Raw genomic sequence first — 21,071 nt, forward strand, 5'->3', positions numbered from 1 at the left:
GGTTGAGGCATGCTGCTTTCTGTCACTCAACGAAAGTGACCATCAAATTCTATACTCTTTTCGTCTAAGCATTTGGCACAAAGCATTCATAATGTTAACGTCTATACATTTAATAATAATTATTTTTAATTGAAAAATTAAGAGTGGAGGAAGACTAATTTCATTCTGTTATGCTGTAAGTGTTCTCGGCAATTTTCTAAACCTTTCAGTGCAATAACTTTGCCCCCAAAATAAGACTACATGTTTTAATTGCTCTCATAGTGATATTGACTAGTACAAAGTTGCCTAAAGTAGCAAGAATAAGATTTTTTTAATTTAGACCTTTCGTTTTTAGTTCCAGTGATATTGTGTGTGTGTCTGTGTGTGTGTGTGTGTGACCAGTTTGAGCCCTAACTGCTTAGAAATTGATGGGAAAAGCAGATGACCATTTATCTGAGGTGTACTAGATGTCAAGCACTGTACTAAATGCCTTCGAGTACGTTATCTTACTTAAACATCACTACAAGGCTGAAAGAGTTTATTGCAATCTGTATTTTATAAACAGGAAAGCTGAGGCTCAGAGAATTTAAATAATTTTTTCACACTTAGACTAATAATAAGTAGCAGATCTGAGGTCTGACAGATCTTCTTCATTCTTCTCACTGTACCATAGTCTTCTCAGTGAGAACATTTGTTTCCATCTCTTTCTGAGGCTTTGGTTTTCTGTTTTATTAATATGATGATATTTGTTAGAAACTACATCTAATTCTAGTTGGGAAGAATCAAGAAATAAATAAATTTAGGAGCTAATTACTTATGAGTGAATGAGTTCTAAAAGAAGGGACTAGGCTGCAAACACAGAGGTGCTGTCATCCCAGCAGTCATGGGGTGGCCTTGGTGCCTCTTGCCAGTCATCTGAGGGAGCCTGTCAAAGCATTGTCCTCATTGTGAGAAACAGGAAGTATGATGGGCATTGCTTCCCCTTCTTTCTGCACAATATATATTCTAATTGTAATCCTAGTGTCAGTTTCCCTTTCTTTCGAACCATCCATCATCATTCAGCATTTTCTCTGGTGACTATCACCTGGCCTCTGACAGCCGAGATTAGACCGTAAGCATAATGAATGAAGGAGAGAGAGATGCTCTGGCCCTTTCGGTACACTTCTCAGGACTGAACAACATGTTCTTTAAGAATGTTCATGACAGCACCTCCCAGGTTAGTTGATTACGGGAAGGCGTGTGAGGAGAGGCAGGTTTTGTTTCTCACCCAGAATATTGAAATGCTAGAATAAATCTCAGAGGGTAGAGACTCGCAGACCACCGTACAGTGTTCGGTCATGGCCTTTTCTTTTCATTCTGACAACTTTATTTTCAAAGATGTTTTCTTTGGGTTGGTGCTGTTAATTGGTAATTTAGTAAGCTAGATTTGGACTTACAGCCTGTAAGGAGGAGATTGCGTTAAATGCAGTGTAGATGGCATTTGGTAATGGGACTAGAAGAGTATATGAGGTTTCTATAGATGGAATTTTGGTCAGGGGGAGAGGGGTGCAGGTAAAGAGGAGAGTCTCTTTTTTCCTATTTCTACCCGAGGTTTGCTTTTTATTTAGTTTAACCCCACTGTGTGAATCAGTAATCATCTTTCTGTAACTATCAGGGATTCAGAACAAATGAAACTATTATTTAGTTTCTAGCCTGATGCACTATCGTGCCTTTATTTTCACAACCAGTCTCCCTCTCACTGACATTTCTGGTGGCTCCTGTGCCTTATTTTTGGTATTGTATCTTTCTTTTGTTATCTCTGTTCCCTATATGATTGTTATTAACAAATGTTTATTAAGCACACCTACTACCTGTAAAGCTTTGGGGGTACAGAAAGAATTGCTTAGTTTGTTAGGTTTTTGACAGTTTACGGAGGACCTCATGTGTACCTTTTCATCTAATTCTAACACATTCTATGAAGTTAGGTGTTTATTCCTTCATTCATTCGGCAAATGTATGCTTTTATAACTACTTTCTGGGAAGTTGCATTCCAGGTGGCCAAAAGTTTACATAAGCTTTAGAAAACAAAGGACAATAATAGAAGTGAGGTTCTATGGGTTATTTTATATAAAGTCATTGTTAATGGAATTGTGCCCATTGGGAGAGAGGCACCCAACAGTTTAGGGCTAGACCTGAGGCCTAAAGGAGTGGTAGGAGGGGAGGAGGCTCTCCAGATGGGAGTGCAGTGTGGACCAGGGCATGGAGGTGGGCATACATGCAACGCTTTCAGTGTGCGTGAAATTTGGAGCTAGGTTAATCAGGTCTGTATTTAATTACTGAATATCTAAAATCATAGAACTTCAGAATTTTTAGAAACCATTGGAGGTCATGTAGTTCAGCTCACATTTGTCTTTAAAAGAGATGCTCATAATGATTAGATTAGTGCATTATTTTTTTGGTGTAGATTTATGTATTTTATAGGAAGTTGTTTATGTTTTCCTGGAGTGCAGAATATAACCCGGTTTCTTCTACACATGCACGCTTCCTTGGTGATTCAGATCGGACTCCACTTTATGCTCTGACAAAGAGAAGTGTTGATAAAGAAGATATATTTATTCTGGGGTTTTGTCTGTCTGTAACCATACCATGTGACCTTTTGAAAAGGATTTTTATTAAAGGAATAGAGTTTGTGGTAGTCTAGACTCTCTCCTTTTGCTTTCCTTTTAACTCAGCAAAATCACTGACTTAGCAGAACACTAATATCTCTGATGCAAATATAGTAATATTTTCATTTTTTTCAAAATGAGAGAAAACAGCTCATGATTTTGAATCAAGAGCTGTACATGCCAATTATATTTTCTGTTTTTCTTAAGAAAAACCATGTTCTGATTAGTTGGTGGAAACAACTGATCCAAATGGGATTTGTCTAGACTCTCATGCCTCTGGGAAGTCTTGATGATCCAGGCTATGGATTTCTGAAGCTTCACATGTTTTTATCAGTCAATTTCCAAGATGCCGCAGAGACCATTAAGACAGATAATAAATCGGGTGAGATTTAGTTATATTTGGTATCCTGCAAAGAACTATAATTAGAATGAAAATGTTTAATTTAGACAAAAGAAATGAAATATTTTAAGTATAGATTGTTGGGTTTTGAGGAAGCCCATTAAATAGCATCTTCCTTTCCTGTCAAAGTTCTGAAACTATTAAGAAACTATTAACATAAATAAGGTAGGTGGAAGGTGAAATACCACTTTTATATTGGTATAAGTGAGACTGAAGGATGTAGCCTAGTTTGAGAGCAAAGTGAGTTTTCTAACAGAACATCGAAATTAGACATTTACTGATCCACTTAGAGAAGGTGCTAGACTACTTCATCCTTCTCTGACAAGGCAGGACTTTCATTGCCAAATTTAGCGAGACAACACTTACTATCTACAGGAATTCTGGTTTCTAAAGTGGAATAGGGGGTTCCTGAGGCATGCATGCCCAGCTTTTTCTTCTCAATTTTACCTAAAGAGTTTCTTCACTTCCCCTAGAGTGGGTAAAAGATGGAGGGAGGCCAAAAATTACATTAATTGAGCTTCATTCTAATGGAAAGAAGCATGAATGGGGGAGGGGGAGCATTTCTCCCAGCATCCTAAAGTACACATTTTTCACATTCTAAACTCTTTGAAATTACGATGTATCTTAAATCAATGGCGTCTTAATGGCTGTTTCAATTCATGAACCTCTTAAGGACCATTTGAGGAAAGAATATGAGTCTTGGTTTAGGAACAGCTTCTCTTTAAACCTTCTGATAGCATCAAGAACATGTCAACATTAAACGTTGCAGAATGGATATCAGCAGCCTGGAATAAAATACTTGGTGACACTGTTTAGAAAATGAGCTTTTTGACAATGCTGAGTCATTCAGAAGAGCTAGACTCTGACTGTTATAGTTTTAAGAAGACCTTAAACAATTTATTTTTCTTATATTTCCTTATTAAATGTGTAGGAAAGATTGATGGTAAACATCTATTTATTTTAAAAACCAAAGGAACTTTTCAGTGAGAAAAATAAAGATTCTAAGTAATAAGGAAGCATTGTATAGTTTAATTAGCAAGACTTTTTTTCTTAGTGTTACATAAAACAGTAGTGTATCTTAACAATCAGTAGGGTCTTAGGCTTGGTCGGTTAGGTTTCTGTGGGTCTCTGCTCCAGTCTTTACAGCCCTGGACATCTTTGAGTGGCACTTCCTCCTTCCCCTGAAGGTTTCATGTGCTGTACTTTCCAAGATAGGCACTGCTGATTAGAGGTCAAAATTAGCCTTAACTGAGTTAAATCCTTGCACTGTTTCTTTAAACATATTATTTATTCTTACTCTGCTTCCATGTTATCGCTTCAAAGAGAAAATGCTAATCCATAGTTTAGTTAATAAGAAGGACTGGATCAAGTCATTCAAAATAATTTTGTACATGTTGAAGGCAATCGTTTTCAAAGATGGTCTTACTTATAACAGTATAACATTTGTCTGTATAGGCTTGGTTTATTTCTTTGTAAAAGTTCTAATAAACTAAATTTCTCTTTTTTCTTTTTGCTGAAAGGGGGTCCTGATGACAACTTAATTGAAGGTGGAGGAACAAAATTTGTCTGCAAACCTGGAGCCAGAAATATTACTGTCATATTCCATCCATTACTAAGGTAAGTCGAATCCTATGTACTCACTGAAGATCAGTGTTTTCATTATTTATGCTGGTAGGTCAGTCAGCCTTGAACCAAGTCATTAAGAACTTGTTCCGTTTTCTAGGGCCTCACTCTCAAAGTTTGTCAACAGAACAAGTAGTGTCAACCCCACTAAGAAGCTACTTGTTCTCAGGAGTTCACTCCATAAATACTTTGATCTGATTTTCCTTCCTGCTCCCTGCCCCTGCCCCTGCCCCTGCCCCTTCCCCCTCCCTCTCGCTCTCTCTCCCTTCCCCTTCTTAGCTGTTTCAGGGGTTGGCAAACTGTTGCCCATGGAAGAAATCTAGCCTGTCATGTGTTTAAGTAAATACATTTTTTTTAATAAAGATTGGCACCTGAGCTAACATCTGTTGTCAATCTTCTTTTTTCTTCTTCTCCTCCTCCTCCTCCTCCTCCTCCTCCTCCTCCTCTCCCCTCCCCTCCCCCGGTACATAGTTGTGTATTCTAGTTGTGAGTGCCTCTGGTTGTGCTATATGGGATGCCGCCTCACCATGGACTGGCGAGTGGTGCCATGTCTGTGCCCAGGATCCGACCTGGGGAAACCCTGGGCCGCTGAAATGGAGCTCGAGAACTTAACCACTTGGCCACCAGACCGGCCCAGTAAATACATTTTTATTGACATACAGTCATGCACCTCCGTGTGTGTGTGTTGCTCATAGCTCCTTTTGTGCTACAATTACAGAGTTGAATATTTGCAACAGCACTCATATGGCCCACAAAGCCTAAAATCTTTACTCTCTGGCCCTGTACAGGAGAAAATTGCAGACCCATATCTGCCTAACTAATTTACACTAATGACTCAGATATCTTTTCAGAATTGGCAGGTCCCTGAACAAAAATGATTTATAAAAACTGAAATACATTATATCAGTCAAATACATGGCTTTATATCTTGAAGAAAAACTTGATGGTGACTAGAATGAAATCTGTTATAATGCTCAGTTTATTGTGATACTATGATTGTCAGACAATAAGAATTCATGATACTTCCATTTAAAAAATTTCTAATCCCTAAATACATTTAAAAATGTACTTCTTGGGAGTGGACAAGTCAGGTGGTATTGTATGGATCTAAAGTTTCAGTTTTGCAAGATGAAAAAATTTTACGGATCTCTTATACAACGATGTGCATATAGTTAACACTACTGTACTGTACACCTAAAAAAAGGTTAAGATGGTAAATTATTTGCTATGTATTTTTGACCACAATAAAAAGGAGTACTTTCTGGACACAGATATCCAAGATAATGTTATTTGTGCATTTTCTCTGTAATGAACCAGTGTACATTTTTGTCGTATTTTTCTATAATGGACCAGAAACTCTTGGGTTCATTAAAGTTAGGTACCCCAGCTCATCACATTGACGTCTCAGGTGACTCCTCTGATATTTGAGGCATTTAGTATAATAGTTAAACAAATGCTACTGAAGTGGCCAGAGATAATACTCTGTATACTTTTCCAAACCATAAGCAGTTTATTACTGAAATTGTCCTACCTTCTCATTAACCAAGACTTACTAAATTGATATCGGTAGAAATACTTCAATTTAAATCTCTTATTTAGGTAACCAGTTTTTTAAATTGTACTGGAATACTTTACCCAATTAGTTTTAAATGCAAAAATACAAATACGTAAATTAAACAACAAAAAAACCCTGGCTTTCACACATAAAATAAGAGATTTTTAAAGAAATGTTATTAACCTTAAGAAAATCTGTTTTAGCAAACATTTGCAGCAAGTAAATTCATATAATTTAAGAATCAAGGAATTGAGAGAAGTAAGACTATTCCTTTATAAATTTAGTTGATTTTACATATATATATATTACAACATATAGAATTTCTAGATTAAGTAACAATGCTCTTATATATCAACTGACTTTGGTAATTAGTACTCACTCTCTTCTCCAATTACAATTGATTTCTACTTAGTTAGTGTTGCTAATTGTTAGGAAAATGGAGAAATACCTTAATCATTATAGGCATCTTCTAACCTAGATTTAACACCATAATTTACTGCTAAGTTATGCTTTGGCTTGTATAAATGGAATCCTTATGCTTACATTTGTTCCTAAGTATAGAAGAAACCCTTTGGAAGCTTTTTAGCAGTGTGCTCAATAACCACTTTTCAAGAGATTTTTTTCCCATAAACTTTAAAAAAAATTTTAATGTGAAGTCAGGAGAATGGGAAAAAATATATGGTTATTTCACACTTAACAAAATGCATTTCTGGTAAAATACTTGCAGAATTTAATGTATTACAGTTTTTTTGTGCGTGTGAGGAAGATTGGTGCTGAAGTACTATCTGTTGCCAATCTTCCTCTTTTTGCTTGAGGAAAATTGTCCCTGAGCAAGCATCGGTGCCAGTCGTCCTCTGCTTTGTATGTGGGATGCCACCTCTGTGTGGCTTGATGAGTGATGTGTAGATCCATGCCTGGGATCTGAACCTGTAAACCCCAGGCTGCTGGAGTGGAGTTTGCAAACTTAGCCACCACACAACAGGGCCAGCCCCAATAATTTTTGACAATTATTTTTTAGTATTGTATTTATGCTGCTTCACTAGGGAGTTTTCAGCTTGATAATACTCCTGCTCGTTATACTCACTTGTTTGGTCTCTACTTTCACTCAGAATTTAAGTTTATTATAGGTTAGAACTGGAGAAAGTTTTGTTGCGTGGTATAAATAGTTTATCATTCATTTGTTCTCTGTGTAACTCTTAATGGAAGTCACAAGAATATTTCGTGGTCTGCAAGGTAATTCCTTTCTAAGCAGGTGATCATTATAGTCTTTAAATTAGCCTTTGTCTCAAATTGCAGTGTTCCTTCTCAAACCCATTATAGAGTCTCAGCTGAAAACTCATAATGTGCTTATTGAACTTCAAATGACTAATATCTTTTAGCATTTTTTTATTTTAGTTTTTACACTTCACCGTTGGCTGATTATTGGATTTATTATTTCTTCTAGAGTTTGGAAGTTTAGCTTTGGTAATGAGAAGAATCAATGTGCATTATCATACAAGGATATTTCATTTTTACTATTATCATTTAAAGAAAGCTTTTCTCATTTCTCCTGTAGTCATTCTTTTATTCTCTCGACAAATGTTTATTGAACACATACGATGTGTGTTCTCCCCTAAATGTGGACTTTTGTTTAGAAATAGTCACTCTTATTTTTATGGGATTATTTAAGTAAAATATGTATAGATAAATTTCCCATCCTTTGCCCGTTGCTCTTTTTCCATGCCAGTTCCAAATGAATGTGATTTACCATTTTATTATTTAAAAGACAATATAAACATAGTGGAAGAGGCAGTGTAGAAGAATGGGAAGATGGGGAAAAAGCACAGGATTTGAAGTTGAAAGCGAAAACCACAAGTTATCTAGGTTCAAATCTGGTTTCCTTTACTTCAGTTTTGTTCGCTGGTTATTTATTGGACTCTGATTCTATGCCAGGTCCTGGGGAAACAAAAAAATAAGATCAAATCTTTATTGAAAGGTACTCACTTGGTAGTTGCATGGGTGGCAAAAATGAAGAAGCCCAAAACACCAATTATTGGAGAGGACGTGCATCAGTGGGATTTCTCATACCAAGTATGTAAGTCAATACATCCTCTCTTGAAACTAGTTTGACATTATTGAGCAATCACATATCTTGCCACCCAGTGGTTCCCCTCCAAATGAGTTTCTACTTGTATGGAGTGACTCATGTTATTTTCCCATCTCAATTTTTCAAACTCTTTTTCTAACTGCTTATAATAATTATTCTTTATTTAGAACTTACACATATTCAAAAAGTAAGTTCAGAAGGACCTTAGCACAAGTTGACTTTTATCACAAGCCAACATGTTTGAACGTTGTCATTGTTTTCTTACACTCTGTTATTGAACTCAGATATTTTTCATTGGAAGGGAGAAACCCTTTCAAGTGTGTAGATCCTTCATTTTCCTTTGCTGCTCTTCCCCCATGTCTAGCAACACTTGTACTCTGTCTTCCAGAAACTTTGCGTACGGCTTTTCTACACTTTGTTTATTAAAAATGTTCTTTGCATAATTTTTATTCAGATGGCAGCACATTCTTTGCAGCCTAAAGGTTTTCCATATTGAAAACTCTGAACCACCCTGCTAAGAACACCACACAGCAGATCCCCATTATGCTGTTTTATATATTCCTGGCAGTCATTTATCCTATCCTCCCATAAAATTATTGTTCCAGGTCTTTGGATCTGGTAACCTTGCAAACTTGTTTTTGTACCAGCCTCATCACTAGGAAATCTCATGGGTATTTGAGGCAGATCTACTGACTTCCAATTTGCTCACTACCCATTAACTCTGCTGGCCCCTTGATTTGTTTATTTAATGCTTTTCTTTACTATTTTCTCTTTCTGATTAAGAAACCAGAAAATTGTCTCTTAGAGAATGAAATTTTTAAAAGATGAGCTATAGTATTACCTTGCTTGCTTCACTCTTAGCCTTACAAGACATTGTGTGCAAGTAAACCCTTAAGGAAGGCTTTGATGATGAGGTCATCTAATCAATTTTTCTGCCTGAGGTTCTAAATGAACAAAAACATGGTGAAATAAATAGGTTTCTAGCCATGCCTAAGTAGATTCTGAAATACTTTCACCAAAATATAGACCCTGAACACGATAGACTCTTTTTTCCTCTGCTGAAACGTTTGCTGTTTTCAGCTTTCTCTGGAAACATTCCAGAGGAATGGATGGATTCACTATGATAAATGGAATATATTTTATAGGCTTTGAATTTGAGGAACAGAAGGAAGATATGTTAGTGTTGAAATTTGAATGGCATATTTCTCTTCTTTTGTCTAGGTTTGACATGCGTTTAGGTTTTTTACAAAAATAATTTTTTTAATAATTACATCATGGTAATTATTAATCATGATCTAAATATAAATAAACCTTCACCAATGAAGTATAATTTATTAAAATATCAACCACATTTTGACATAGAGTAACAGTTTTTAATTACAATTAATATATAATGAAACCATTTCAAGAAATTTGGAATTACTCTGTGGCTGCTATTTGTGGAATTTTGGAGGGAGAGAGTAAGACTTTATTTTTCTCTTTGTTGTTACTTTTGTTTCTCATTCTTTATTCTCTAGAAACTGAAAACAGAGAATATATTGTGGCTTAGATTTGTTAGTACAGTTTCTTCATGTAGCAGAAAATGGGTGACAACAAAAATTATTCCTTTAAAAATCTAAATGCTTGTAGAATATGACTAAAGTATTCAGAAAATGCTCTAATGCTTTCTCTGTTTATCTGTCATGTATGCAATCTGAGCCAATAAGGCAAATTGATGGGGAGTGTTATTAATGAGAACAAAGTCATACATTTGGCTCTGTTGGACTCTCCATCTCACAACCGTAGGCTTCTGGTTTCAAAGATGGAATCGCAAAGAAAAATGTTGAGATTTAATGCAGCCCATCATTGCTTGAGAAACAAAAATTCCAAAGCCTTAGAGCTAGGACAAGTCTCATGAGTCCCAGGAAGCCTTTTCCGTCTGTCCTCACATGGCCTCTTCTTTTTATAAGGACAGGAGCCCTATTGAATTAGAGTCTCACCTTTGTGACCTCATTTACCTTAATTATCTCCTGCAGAGAATGTACGCTAAGTTTTGCAGTTAGAACAAACTCAGGAAATTAATTTAGTAAATGACTTATTTAATCATTCTTTTAGCACTGGAGCCATTGTTTCAATGGAAAGACATCTTGTATATTGCATGGTAGAGAGACTAGACCACTGAAAGTGGGCTGGGGGGTGGGTAAGAGTGACCACATTTTTATTTTTGATGTTGGCCAAATCACTGGGAGTCTTAGTTTTCCCTGTCTGTAAAATAAAGGAGTTGGTTGGTTTAGATTTTGCTATCTACTTTTCAAGTTATGCAATCCTGTGACTGGGAAATGCTTTTATAATATTTGGGGACTCCAAAGGCGTGACATTTTAAAATTTAAAAGTCCAAATGACAACATGTTCCTTGTTTTGCTTGTTTGCTTCAACTAGCTTTTAAAAGGATTTGGTTCTTTAGGGTGGTTAGCACTTTGCACACATAAAGTGTGTTTATTAGGAGACAATTGAAGAGCAGATGTTTGCAGTCTTGGGGTGACTTGGCAGAGGTAAGAGGCTGGAGACATAGTGGATGATGATGGCATTTAAAATTGCAGAAATGTCACTGATGCTTACTCTGTTGAATGCAACTTGAATATTGAATATCCAGGCTGTGAACATTTTTCAGTATTTATCAGCCACACTTCATTAAAATCAGACAGCAATTAAAGTCTTCCTGGGTAGAACAAAAAATGAAATATTTATTGGTCAATAAGGAAGAGGCTGGCATTTAGGTCAGTGAGGGAGATGAAACTTTCTTGGCATCTTGGGCTTTGGTGATGGACAGTATCTCTCCTTTTGGCTGAACGCCTTTCTTAAGGCAACAGCAATAAGAACAAAAAATCATTGTGATCATATCGTCTAATCATATTTGTCTCTAATTACAGAGAAGAATAACTTCTAAAAGAATCTTGTCGGATATAGAAACTGCCAGTTAGCAGACAGTATGGGGGACTGTTCCAAAGTTACCCATGGCCTGGTTGTGAAATAGCTTTAAAGTGCCTGTGATTATGAGGGGTCTTGAAGTTAGGTCAACAGGTAACAGAAACCAAACCTGGAACAATGAAAGTCTCCAAAATTGATTATGCCATTAGCATAGTGGGTTATATTTCTAAAAATGGTATTCCAAAGTAAATGACAACTGTGATTAACATTTTTATTTTATATTTTTTGTATTATTAATTATAGCACTTATAATATTGCTTGTTGACACTGTTGGCAGATCAAAGGCATATAAAATTCACTGTTATAATTAAGCATAATAAAAATCCATTTGCTCATCCATTTAACAAAATTTATTGAGAATTTATTTTATGCCAGGTCCTCTCCATTTCATGACTAACTAAGCCTCTGCCCTTGTGTAATTTAATCTAGTGGAAAAGCCAGACAATAAAAAAGTAAAGTAATACACATAGAAAACAATATCAGGTACTGATAGTTTTTTGAAGAACAACAGAGAAGATTTAGGAATTTGATAGTGACTGGCAGTGTGGGGGGCCACTATTTTGGATGATAGGGTAAACTGGGAAGGCCTTTCTGAGAACAGGACATTTGATTAGACTTGAAATGAAGTGAGGGAGGAAGCCATGTGACTGTCTGGGGGAGAATGACCTGGGCAGAGGAAATTTTAAGAGGAAAGGATATGTTCATGAAACAGTGAGCAGACTAATGTGAATAAGGGGTGTGTGTTGCTGGGGGTGAGGGTGGGGATGTTGGGGCAGATGAGTGGGGAGCTAGTAGGCAGGGTAGTCAAGGTAAAAATTCCTTCTTTTTGTTTAAACATCAAGGAGGGCATTATGTTTAGATTTGCAAGAAACTTTGGGGACTAAATCTAAACTTCCAAAGACTATCAAGGCTTAGAGAAAGCCTGATATAAGGGCTGTCAGGAAAAACTTTTCTTTTCTTCTTCTTCTTCTTCTTTTTTGTTTTTTGCTGACAAAGATTGGCCCTGAGCTAACATATGTTGCCAATCTTCCTCTTTTTGGTTAAGGAAAATTTGCCCCGAGCTAACATCTGTGCCAGTCTTCCTCTGTTTTGTATGTGGGTTGCCACCACTGCATGACCACTGATGAGTGGTGTAGATCTGTGCCCAGAAACCAAACCTGGGCCGTCGAAGTGGAGTGCACGAACTTAACCACTCGGCAACCAGGCCAGCCCCAGGAAAACTATTTTTTGAGACTTTTATCTTACTGGATTTGGGACATTCGGGAAGTTCTGTTTTTAATGGAGAAGTCATTAGCACTACTCTCTCTGGTGTATTGAAAATCCTTTGTCCCTCCTAACAATTATGTATCCTGAAATGGAAAATTATTATTTGATGTAGCCCACTTTGACAGTATTATCCAAAGATATTGAGCAAATATTATTATGCCATTAGCCTATCAAGCTGTTATGAAGTAGGTATCCTGTGTGACATTCCAGACATATGCGTTTTTAAGGAATAGTTGTGGCTGAACTATAGACTCCTGTTTTCTCCTAAGGAAGTAGTATGGCTTGGTACACTGTTTTGCAGAAGGTCTTATAATTTTTGTTATAAGCTTTACCAACAGATCTAACAGATTTTTATAAAAAATAATTCTAGGATAATCACTTAACTACTTATGAATTATATATATTAGTCTAAACCTGGTCTAGCACAAAAGATCTTTTCAACCTTTTCTGGCACTAACTCTTTCTCATAAATGAGTGAATTTGGTAAGACCATTTTAGGTCTTCAAAATTCCAAATCTGCATTCTTTTAAGATCTTAGATTTCTGCTCTTCATGATCTTTCCTTTCTCAAATCCTTTCCTGACATCACTTCACAGTGAAGGGGGAGGACAGTGGTTGAGATGTGTCTTCTCTATGAAGGGAGTACACAATAAATATTTGCTTAAAGAATTAATAGGTAACTTATAGCAGTGCTTAGCAAATATTTGTTGATTTGAAGTGAATTTTTTTAATCAGATATGAATAAAAATGTAAAGGAAAATTATTTTTTCTTTAGTCATGAGGTTGAAGTAGATCAGTCTTTCTTGCATACCTAACAATGGTACACTAGATTTTTTTGCATCTTTGTAGTTCTGTTGTAACTAGAAAGTGTTATAGGATAAAATATAGAAATATAAAGGTAAATTTAGAAATTTGCTTTTTTTAACGGCATTGATCCTAAACTACGACTCTTGTAACTTAGCTTCATGTTCTGTTTTTAGTAGTTATTAGAAATTTAGATACTTTTTCCTTTCACCTTTTCTTTTTTCTATTACTACAGGGAAAACTTATGATTACATAAAGTAACTTTTGCCTTATCATTCTTTCATGAATCATGGAAGCCCCTTCCAAGATTATAAATCTTTTCTAATACAAGAAACCTTGCTTTGTAATCTTTCTTATTTGGACTCTTTTTTTAGATTTTTTCACTTTTTTTTTTTCTGTTTTTGCTGAGGAAGTTTCACTTGGATTCACCTGGAGCTAACATCCATGCCAGTCTTCCTCTATTTTTTAGGATGTGGGCCACCAGCACAGCATGGCCACTAACAGACTGGTGAAGGTCCACACCCAGGAACTAAACCAGTGCTGGCAAAGTGGAGTGTGCCAAACTTAACTACTAGGATACCAGGGCTGGCCCATTTTTTCTTCACTTTCATTTAAAACTATACAATAGCCTCTGCATCATTCCTTGATATTAGATATACATATATATAGTGTGTGTGGTTTGCTTTGAAAGAGGATTTAAGTTTGAGACTTTAGAGTAAGCATGAATGTCACAAGTTGAAATAATTGTTCTGTATTTCTTTTCCCAATGTTTTTACCTTTGAGAAATGCACAAAAGTTGTCCTACCATGTCAGTTTGATGTGTGCATTGCTATTTGGCAGAATATTATTCTGAGTGTTCACAGGTATGTGATATTTTTATACAGATACATGTTTGTTCTTAATGAACTAAAGCGTATGTAGACATTTTGAAAGATGCTGGTGATTAGACAGTCTAGCAAATAACATTGTAGATCATACATTATTCATGCATGGGAGGTAATGTGGCTACCCTGTTGCATTTTTATGAAACTCACTGCTTTTTTCCCGGTCCTCGGAATTATGAAAAATATTGCTATGTTTTCAGAACATCTGACCTGTGAAGGCCTGTGAAGCACTTGAGTGGTGGTATATTAGATTTCAAACCCCACATTTGAGAAACTGATTGTGAATTTATATTATAAACGTGAAATGCTTTTAATCTTCAAATTAATTTTTTGAGATTAAAATTTCTTTTCTAAGCTTTTATTTTACTTTGGTACTTTCCAAATATGTTGTATGATATATGGCTGAACACTGACTGCAGCTAACTGGCAATTTTATATTAGTAAGTGAAATTGGGAGCCAATCAAGGCTCCAACCCACATATCAATGTACATTTCAACAACAGTGTCAAAAGAGGCAAAAGGTGCCGGTCTAGGGAGCAGGAAAATACAGGTCATTCCTATGAGAAACAGTAGGAAGAACTAGAAATGTTAGTGAAGAATAAGATTTGATGTCTGTTTTCAAATATATAAATATATATCACTTAAAAGAGATAAAGCCATTTTGTTTTTTGTTATTTCATAAGTCTGCATTAGAACTACTTGGTTGAATATTAAAGAGATTTGACTCTACATAATGCAAATTTTCTAGTGAATAAGGCAATCCAGATATAGGAAAGCTTTCCTTAGAAGACCATATGCTTCCTGGAGATGCTTAAGCAGAAGCTGAATTCAAGGTACAGTAAACTAAATGGTGAACTGTCAGGTCTACATTCTTTAAATCTGCGACTGTCAGTCTTTCTAATATACTGTGCAACTTCAGAGCTCTGGATAGATATGTTTCTTCCAGTCTTACTCATTTAGGTTACTTTGTTATACTTCAGTTTAGTGTTGATGATTATCATTGTCAGGATCAAGGAGTTGTAGTAGATTTCTGCGTCATTTCAGTTTTGATTTTCTTCTTTCCAGTACAAGGGTAAGAGAGACTTGTGTTGTGGCTTATCTTGAGCAGTTGTTAGAGAAACTCCACCCCTCCCTACCCTGGGCTTCCTTAGTCCTCTTTCTATTTTCCTTCTCTGCTCGTGTTTTTCTGTTTTTTTCCTGTGCCAGTAACCAGTACAAGTGAGTATAAATTAACTCTTTCAGTGACTTTAAAGGCAAAAGAAAGCTGACTTTCCTCTGCTATAAAGGCTAATATGGGACTAAAACTGTGTTTCCACATAAACCTAAAATCATCATGACTGCTCCTGTAATTTTGACCTAGGGTTAAGCTGACATTAGATGCAGATTTTTTTGTTTTCTATCAATTAAATTTTATAATTCTCAATTAACATTTTTGGAAGCTTACATATAAAAGACAGTAGAAAAGATTCTTTTCAGTGCAAAATGTTTACATAATTTATGTGTGCTTTTTATGTATTCTGAACATGTATTTGTCTTGGACTGCAATAGCTAAAATATGCTTATTCAGCATCCAATGAAATATGTTTATGTCCGGCTACAGGCCCATTTACATTTGATTTTGAAAACTAAATTGATAATGTAATTCGATATAAAAAATAATGTAGGACTACCTAGAGGAAAAACACAGTCTCTCCCTTTAATAACTTATATTCCTTCGGGTATTGGCTATACATTGTTTCTCTGTATGATCTGGAAAATTATTTTAATATTCTCCTTACCTCTCAGAAGACACACACACACACACACACTCACACTCACACTCACACTCACTCCTATTCATTTTGTTCTCTTCTTACTGCTTGCATACTTTGTTACAAGGGCTTCCGGATAATACCAAAGGCTCTACTTTGGTCATTTTCAAATGTTTTCCTTTCAGTAATGTCATTTGAACATTTAATTTTTAATAGCCTACTATTTTTTTTTAATATATTTTACTGCAAGTGAAATATTTTCCATTCACGGTCAAGAAATCCTTTTTATTTTCCTTTTGTAGTTAAAAACAAACAGACAAAAAGAAACCTCAAAGTAAGCAACAATATTTTCTTAGGACTTTGTTATTTAATAAGTGAGAGAGAAAAGTTCTTTGATTCAAGCAAGAGAAGCAAGAACACCCAGACGTAAAGAATGGAAGTGGAAGTATCATAATAGATGATTTAGTTTTTAATTACCTCAATTTTAGTTTTTGGTAAGAGTCGTGGTTTTGAACTTGGAAATGCTGGGTCTGTCCTTTCTTTTGTCTTGCAATTGAAATAGATACTGGCATTTTTTATGTCCTCAAGTAGTTTTCAGTACTTGTGGAAGAATAGTAATTATTTGACGATTACTATTTTTAAACTCGGTGAGCATTCTTTAAAGCCTATTCCTGTAAACTGCCACGTTGTAAATAGGTGAGAAAGTGATCTATGATGAGAAGAAATGGCTTCTTCTGTGCAGCATTATGTCCACGTCAGTCGTCCACGTTACTGGGAGCACAGTAGTCGTTGGTTCCTTTATGTTAGCTGTTGTATCAGTATACCACTGAAATTTGCGGTTATAAAAACAATATTCAATTATTATTTCAGAATAAGTAAGAATTTTTTAGGATCTTATGGTCCTTAAAATTGCTTACAATTTAAATTTCTTCAAAACAACTTCTCAAGAAATCTTTTGATTCCCTGTTTTTGTGGATCAAGGAGCCTCTAAGGCAATTAAGAGATCTTGGGGTGGTGGGGCATGGTCTAGCTGAGTGGTGAGCCAGGGTGCCCATGAGCCAGATTCTCTAGATGATGAATATAGACTGTGTCCGACAGCCTTGGAAGGAAACGCCAGGGAAGCTAAAATTAATTAACTGTACTTCCCAGACTTTGGAATTTACGAATCAATCAATGAAAAAAATAATTGGCAATTAACGTAAGTTGCCAGTTTTGTTAAAGAGAAGGAATTTCGACACCAAGAAAAGTAAAAATGATACTACTTTGAAATTAAGTACTGTCCTTTTAAAAACAAAATAATTGGGACCTTTAAATCAACATTCTTAGGTTTGCCAATATATAGGCTAGTATTTGGCAATAACAAATTCCATCCAAGGGGGAGGAGAGAAGTGTGATATGAGGCATTAACGAAGAGCCAGTTGGATCTAGGAATGTCACAAGAAGCAATGGCAGGCATGGGCCCAGTTGAGAGGCCCTAATATAGTTATAGTGAGTAGTAAATCACAGGGCTCTGGTCTGTAATAGGCAGTCAATAAAACTGTTTTGAGAAAATGAGCAAATGAATCGGAGGTGAGTGAGTCGGCCGGTTATAAAAACACAAGATCAACTTGACGGATATTAAGTATTCTTTTAATAAAAGTCTTTGGAGTCTTGCATATTACAGATATATGTTTTTAACCTCTTTATATTATCTGGAGGCTATTGTTAATTATATTTATTCATTGCCTTCACTTTAGCTATTTGGTTGTTAGAATATAACATAGTTTGTAGATTCACATTTGTCATAGACACTTTGTTTCCTGAGTTTTAATTCATATACAACCTCTCCTGGTGGCTACCAGAACGCCCTGTCAGCAGGGATCCCATGCCAGCCACAGGCAGCTCTCTCACTCTGCCCAGTATGCTCAGGGTGCTAGTAGCAGCAAAGTCATCAATATCTTGTTTGCATATTTTATTTATTTCCACTAAATCCATTCTTTAGAATGAAATTAGGAGTGCTGAGCAGGTTTGATAGAGGCACATTGATGCTCAGAAATACATCTGAGTGAATCTACAGTTCTTTCTTATTTTGAAGCCTTCAGGAAAATTGAAATGAGGATTTCACTGAAGAATGAAAAGGAAGCAACATCTTTCTCTGAAAGTTAGAAGTCCCTCCGCTTTATAAGCCTTGATTCATTACATTTTCTTTTTTACATGTTTTTGGTTGACATGTTGATTTTTCAAGATACAACTCCTACATTCAGTGGAGTTGGCTGTACTTAAACTGAATTTTAGGGGAAAATTCTTCAGTTTAGCTATATTTTTCTGTTAATTATTTTTCATTCATTTTTTTCCCCAAGAAATAATTATCGAGTGCTTATTGTGTGCCTAGCATTGTCTTTGCCTTCGTGGAGCTTATGTTCCTAATTAGGGTATCATGGTAATTTGAGAATAAAAGAAAATCCATGACGAAGAAGTCCAGTATTCGACCTGTGCTGACTTTCCTTGATTTTCCTTCTTTACCTATAGACGTTTATTTGTTGTAGAGGCACATCTCTTTGTGTGCCCTTTCCTTTTTCAGAGGCAGTTTCTCCTCTGGTCTCGATCCTGTTTTCCTTCATCGCCTCTAGGATCTTGTTCTTTTTGTGTTAGAAACAGTCTCTCCTGTGCCTTTAGGCTTTTCCTCTCTACTGGCTCCCTCCCTGGGACCTATAAATATGCTCAACCTCTCCCATTGTATAAAATCATTTTTCTTAAACTTGCTTGTCACCTCCCTCCTTCACCTGTTACTTAAGTCCTTCTTTTCCTTCCTACTAAACTGTTCAAGAATATACTATGCTCTTCATTTCCCTTCTTCCTCCCCCATTCACTTTGCACTCTACTCACCAGTCACCATCTAATTGCCAAATCTCAAGGGTATTTTTCAGTCGTATCTTACCTGATTTTGCCAACATTCTACACAGTGGATCATGCTTTTATCTTTCAACCTTTTCCTATCACCTTCTCTATCAACTTTCACTTGGACTTGCTCCTGCACTTCTTGCAAGATGTGAGTTCACCAGTGTCTCCTTTTTTCATTTTTTTAAATTATTGTGTGTTAGGCATATTTTCATTATAGCACTTAACATATTCTCTTGAGATGCTCAGAATACAGTCTTATCTTGAAATTAATATGCCTACACCTAGTAAAAATATTAGAATAAGAAAATAACCTCCTTATCAGGAGAAAATGGTGGAAAAATAGAGATGAGGAAAAAAAATGGACTGTACTCAAACTCAGGATTTTTGCTTGGAAGTTGGAACTGGGGATGGGGAAGGAGTGCTTATGAAGGACAGAGTGGGACTCGTGGATAAAGAGTATAAGCCAGATGGGCTAGTGACATTTGTAGCTGAGACGGGAGTATACAGGTTAAGTCATTGCACAGTTGTCCAGTTAAGTGAAGCTTAATACATCACTGAATCACATAATGCAGAATTGAAGACTTTCAGAAAATCTTCAAGATCAAGATACAGGTTCTGCCAAAGAAGTAAAACAAAAGGATTATTAAATGGGTGAGTGCGTGGGAGGATGGGGTGAAGGGAGGGATTAAAAGACTGCTAAGTGGACAGAGCACAGGGAATGTTTAGCTAAGATCTGTGTTCATATGTTGGACTATCTATCTAGATGAGATTGATTACGTAAATTATGTTCCATGCATACAACATTGTCCAGACATTGAAAATGGGCAAGTAGGTGGAGTTTTATTAACATAGAAGGATATATTCAATATATTGAGAAAAAAACTGATTATAAGGTAGAATGTATTGTATGACCAATTTTGATTAAAATATATAAATACATATATATCTTTGTTTATGAGTACCTATATACCTAGAAGTAAATGTGGGATTGTGGTTACCTTTATTTTCTTTGCTATACTTTTCTATATTTTCTGAATTTATTGCAACAACCACATATTTATTTTATAATTATAAAGAGTCAAAAGGGGGAGTCTAGCACACAAGATCTTGATCTACCAAAACATAAATAATAATGTTATTGCTATGATTGTGTATGTGCTTAAGTATGTAAAGTATATAATAGCGTTAAATAGCTACCATTTAAACAGCAATTTACAAAATACTTCCAAGGCCATGTCTTATTCAGTCTTCATAACAACCCTGAGAAATAGTTTGAAAGAGTTGTATTATTATCCCTATTTCATGGATGAGGCTTGAACATTCAATTCTTTCATCAAGGTGACACAGTATTGGAGGCAGGACATAAACCTATGGATTCTGATTCTAAATCCTGTGCTCTCTGCACAGTGTTGGATTGGAGCCGAGGCATGAAGAGTGTCTGTCTCAGGTACTTCATGGGATGTACCAGAAGATGATTCAGGATCCAGGCCACCTCCATTTTGTGACTCCTCTCACTTCTAGGCCCTCAGAGTCCTATTTAGTAACTGGTTGAGAAAAATGGGTTTGTAGAATTACCTTTTGAGCCCTTTGTCCTTCATTTTCCTGTATGCTTCCTGTCATCTGTTTAACCATCCTAAACTATTTGGCATCCCACAAACCATAGTACTCTGTCATGCCTCTTCCTTTGCATGTGTTTTCTCTCTACTTGATGCCCTTTTCCTCCTCCTTTATCTGGTGAATTTCTCCTCATCCCTCAGCAACATCTTTTCTGGGACCCCTTCTGACACCTCTCTTACTCCCCCCCTTTCCTCTATGCCTTGGTCGACTCAGCATGTAATTGTTCTCCAAGTATTTTTTTCTCATGTGTTTCTCCCTCATAAAGAAGATGCTAGTGACCATTTTTTGATTGGCTTTGCATACCTGGAACTTTGATGATGTCCAGCATGTACTAGAATCTCAGTAAGTGTTTGATGAGTGAATTAATAATATAAACTTTTCATGGAAAATAAGGTCTCATAGTTCTCACTGTCAGAACCATAGTAATGAGGATAGGCGGCTGGTTATTAGGTGACCGAGCACAGTTCACGGTTCAGGTTTTGTGCTCCTATGTGCCTTAGGATCATTGGCCCTAAAATGGATTTGTATCTAGTTTTCCTTCTTGGGGTTGCTTGTGATATTCAAATGGATAAATTACGAAGATAAACTTCCAGATGTGTTTTGTGGTACAGTTAT

General features: G+C 36.1%; 1 protein-coding gene across 10 annotated transcripts in view; it reads left to right on the forward strand.

The window, feature by feature from the left end:
- The window catches only part of EXOC4 (exocyst complex component 4), a 736,472-nt gene that overhangs the window by 322,272 nt on the left and 393,129 nt on the right, over nt 1-21,071 (forward strand). For all 10 annotated transcript variants that reach the window (XM_044746180.2, XM_044746218.2, XM_044746246.2 and 7 more), the window contains one exon: nt 4,545-4,641. In XM_044746180.2, coding sequence (XP_044602115.1) covers nt 4,545-4,641 — 97 coding nt within the window. The remainder of the gene's footprint in view (nt 1-4,544; nt 4,642-21,071) is intronic.

The sequence above is a fragment of the Equus asinus genome, chromosome 1 (assembly GCF_041296235.1).
Source record: "Equus asinus isolate D_3611 breed Donkey chromosome 1, EquAss-T2T_v2, whole genome shotgun sequence".
Classification (NCBI taxonomy): Eukaryota; Metazoa; Chordata; class Mammalia; order Perissodactyla; family Equidae; genus Equus; species Equus asinus.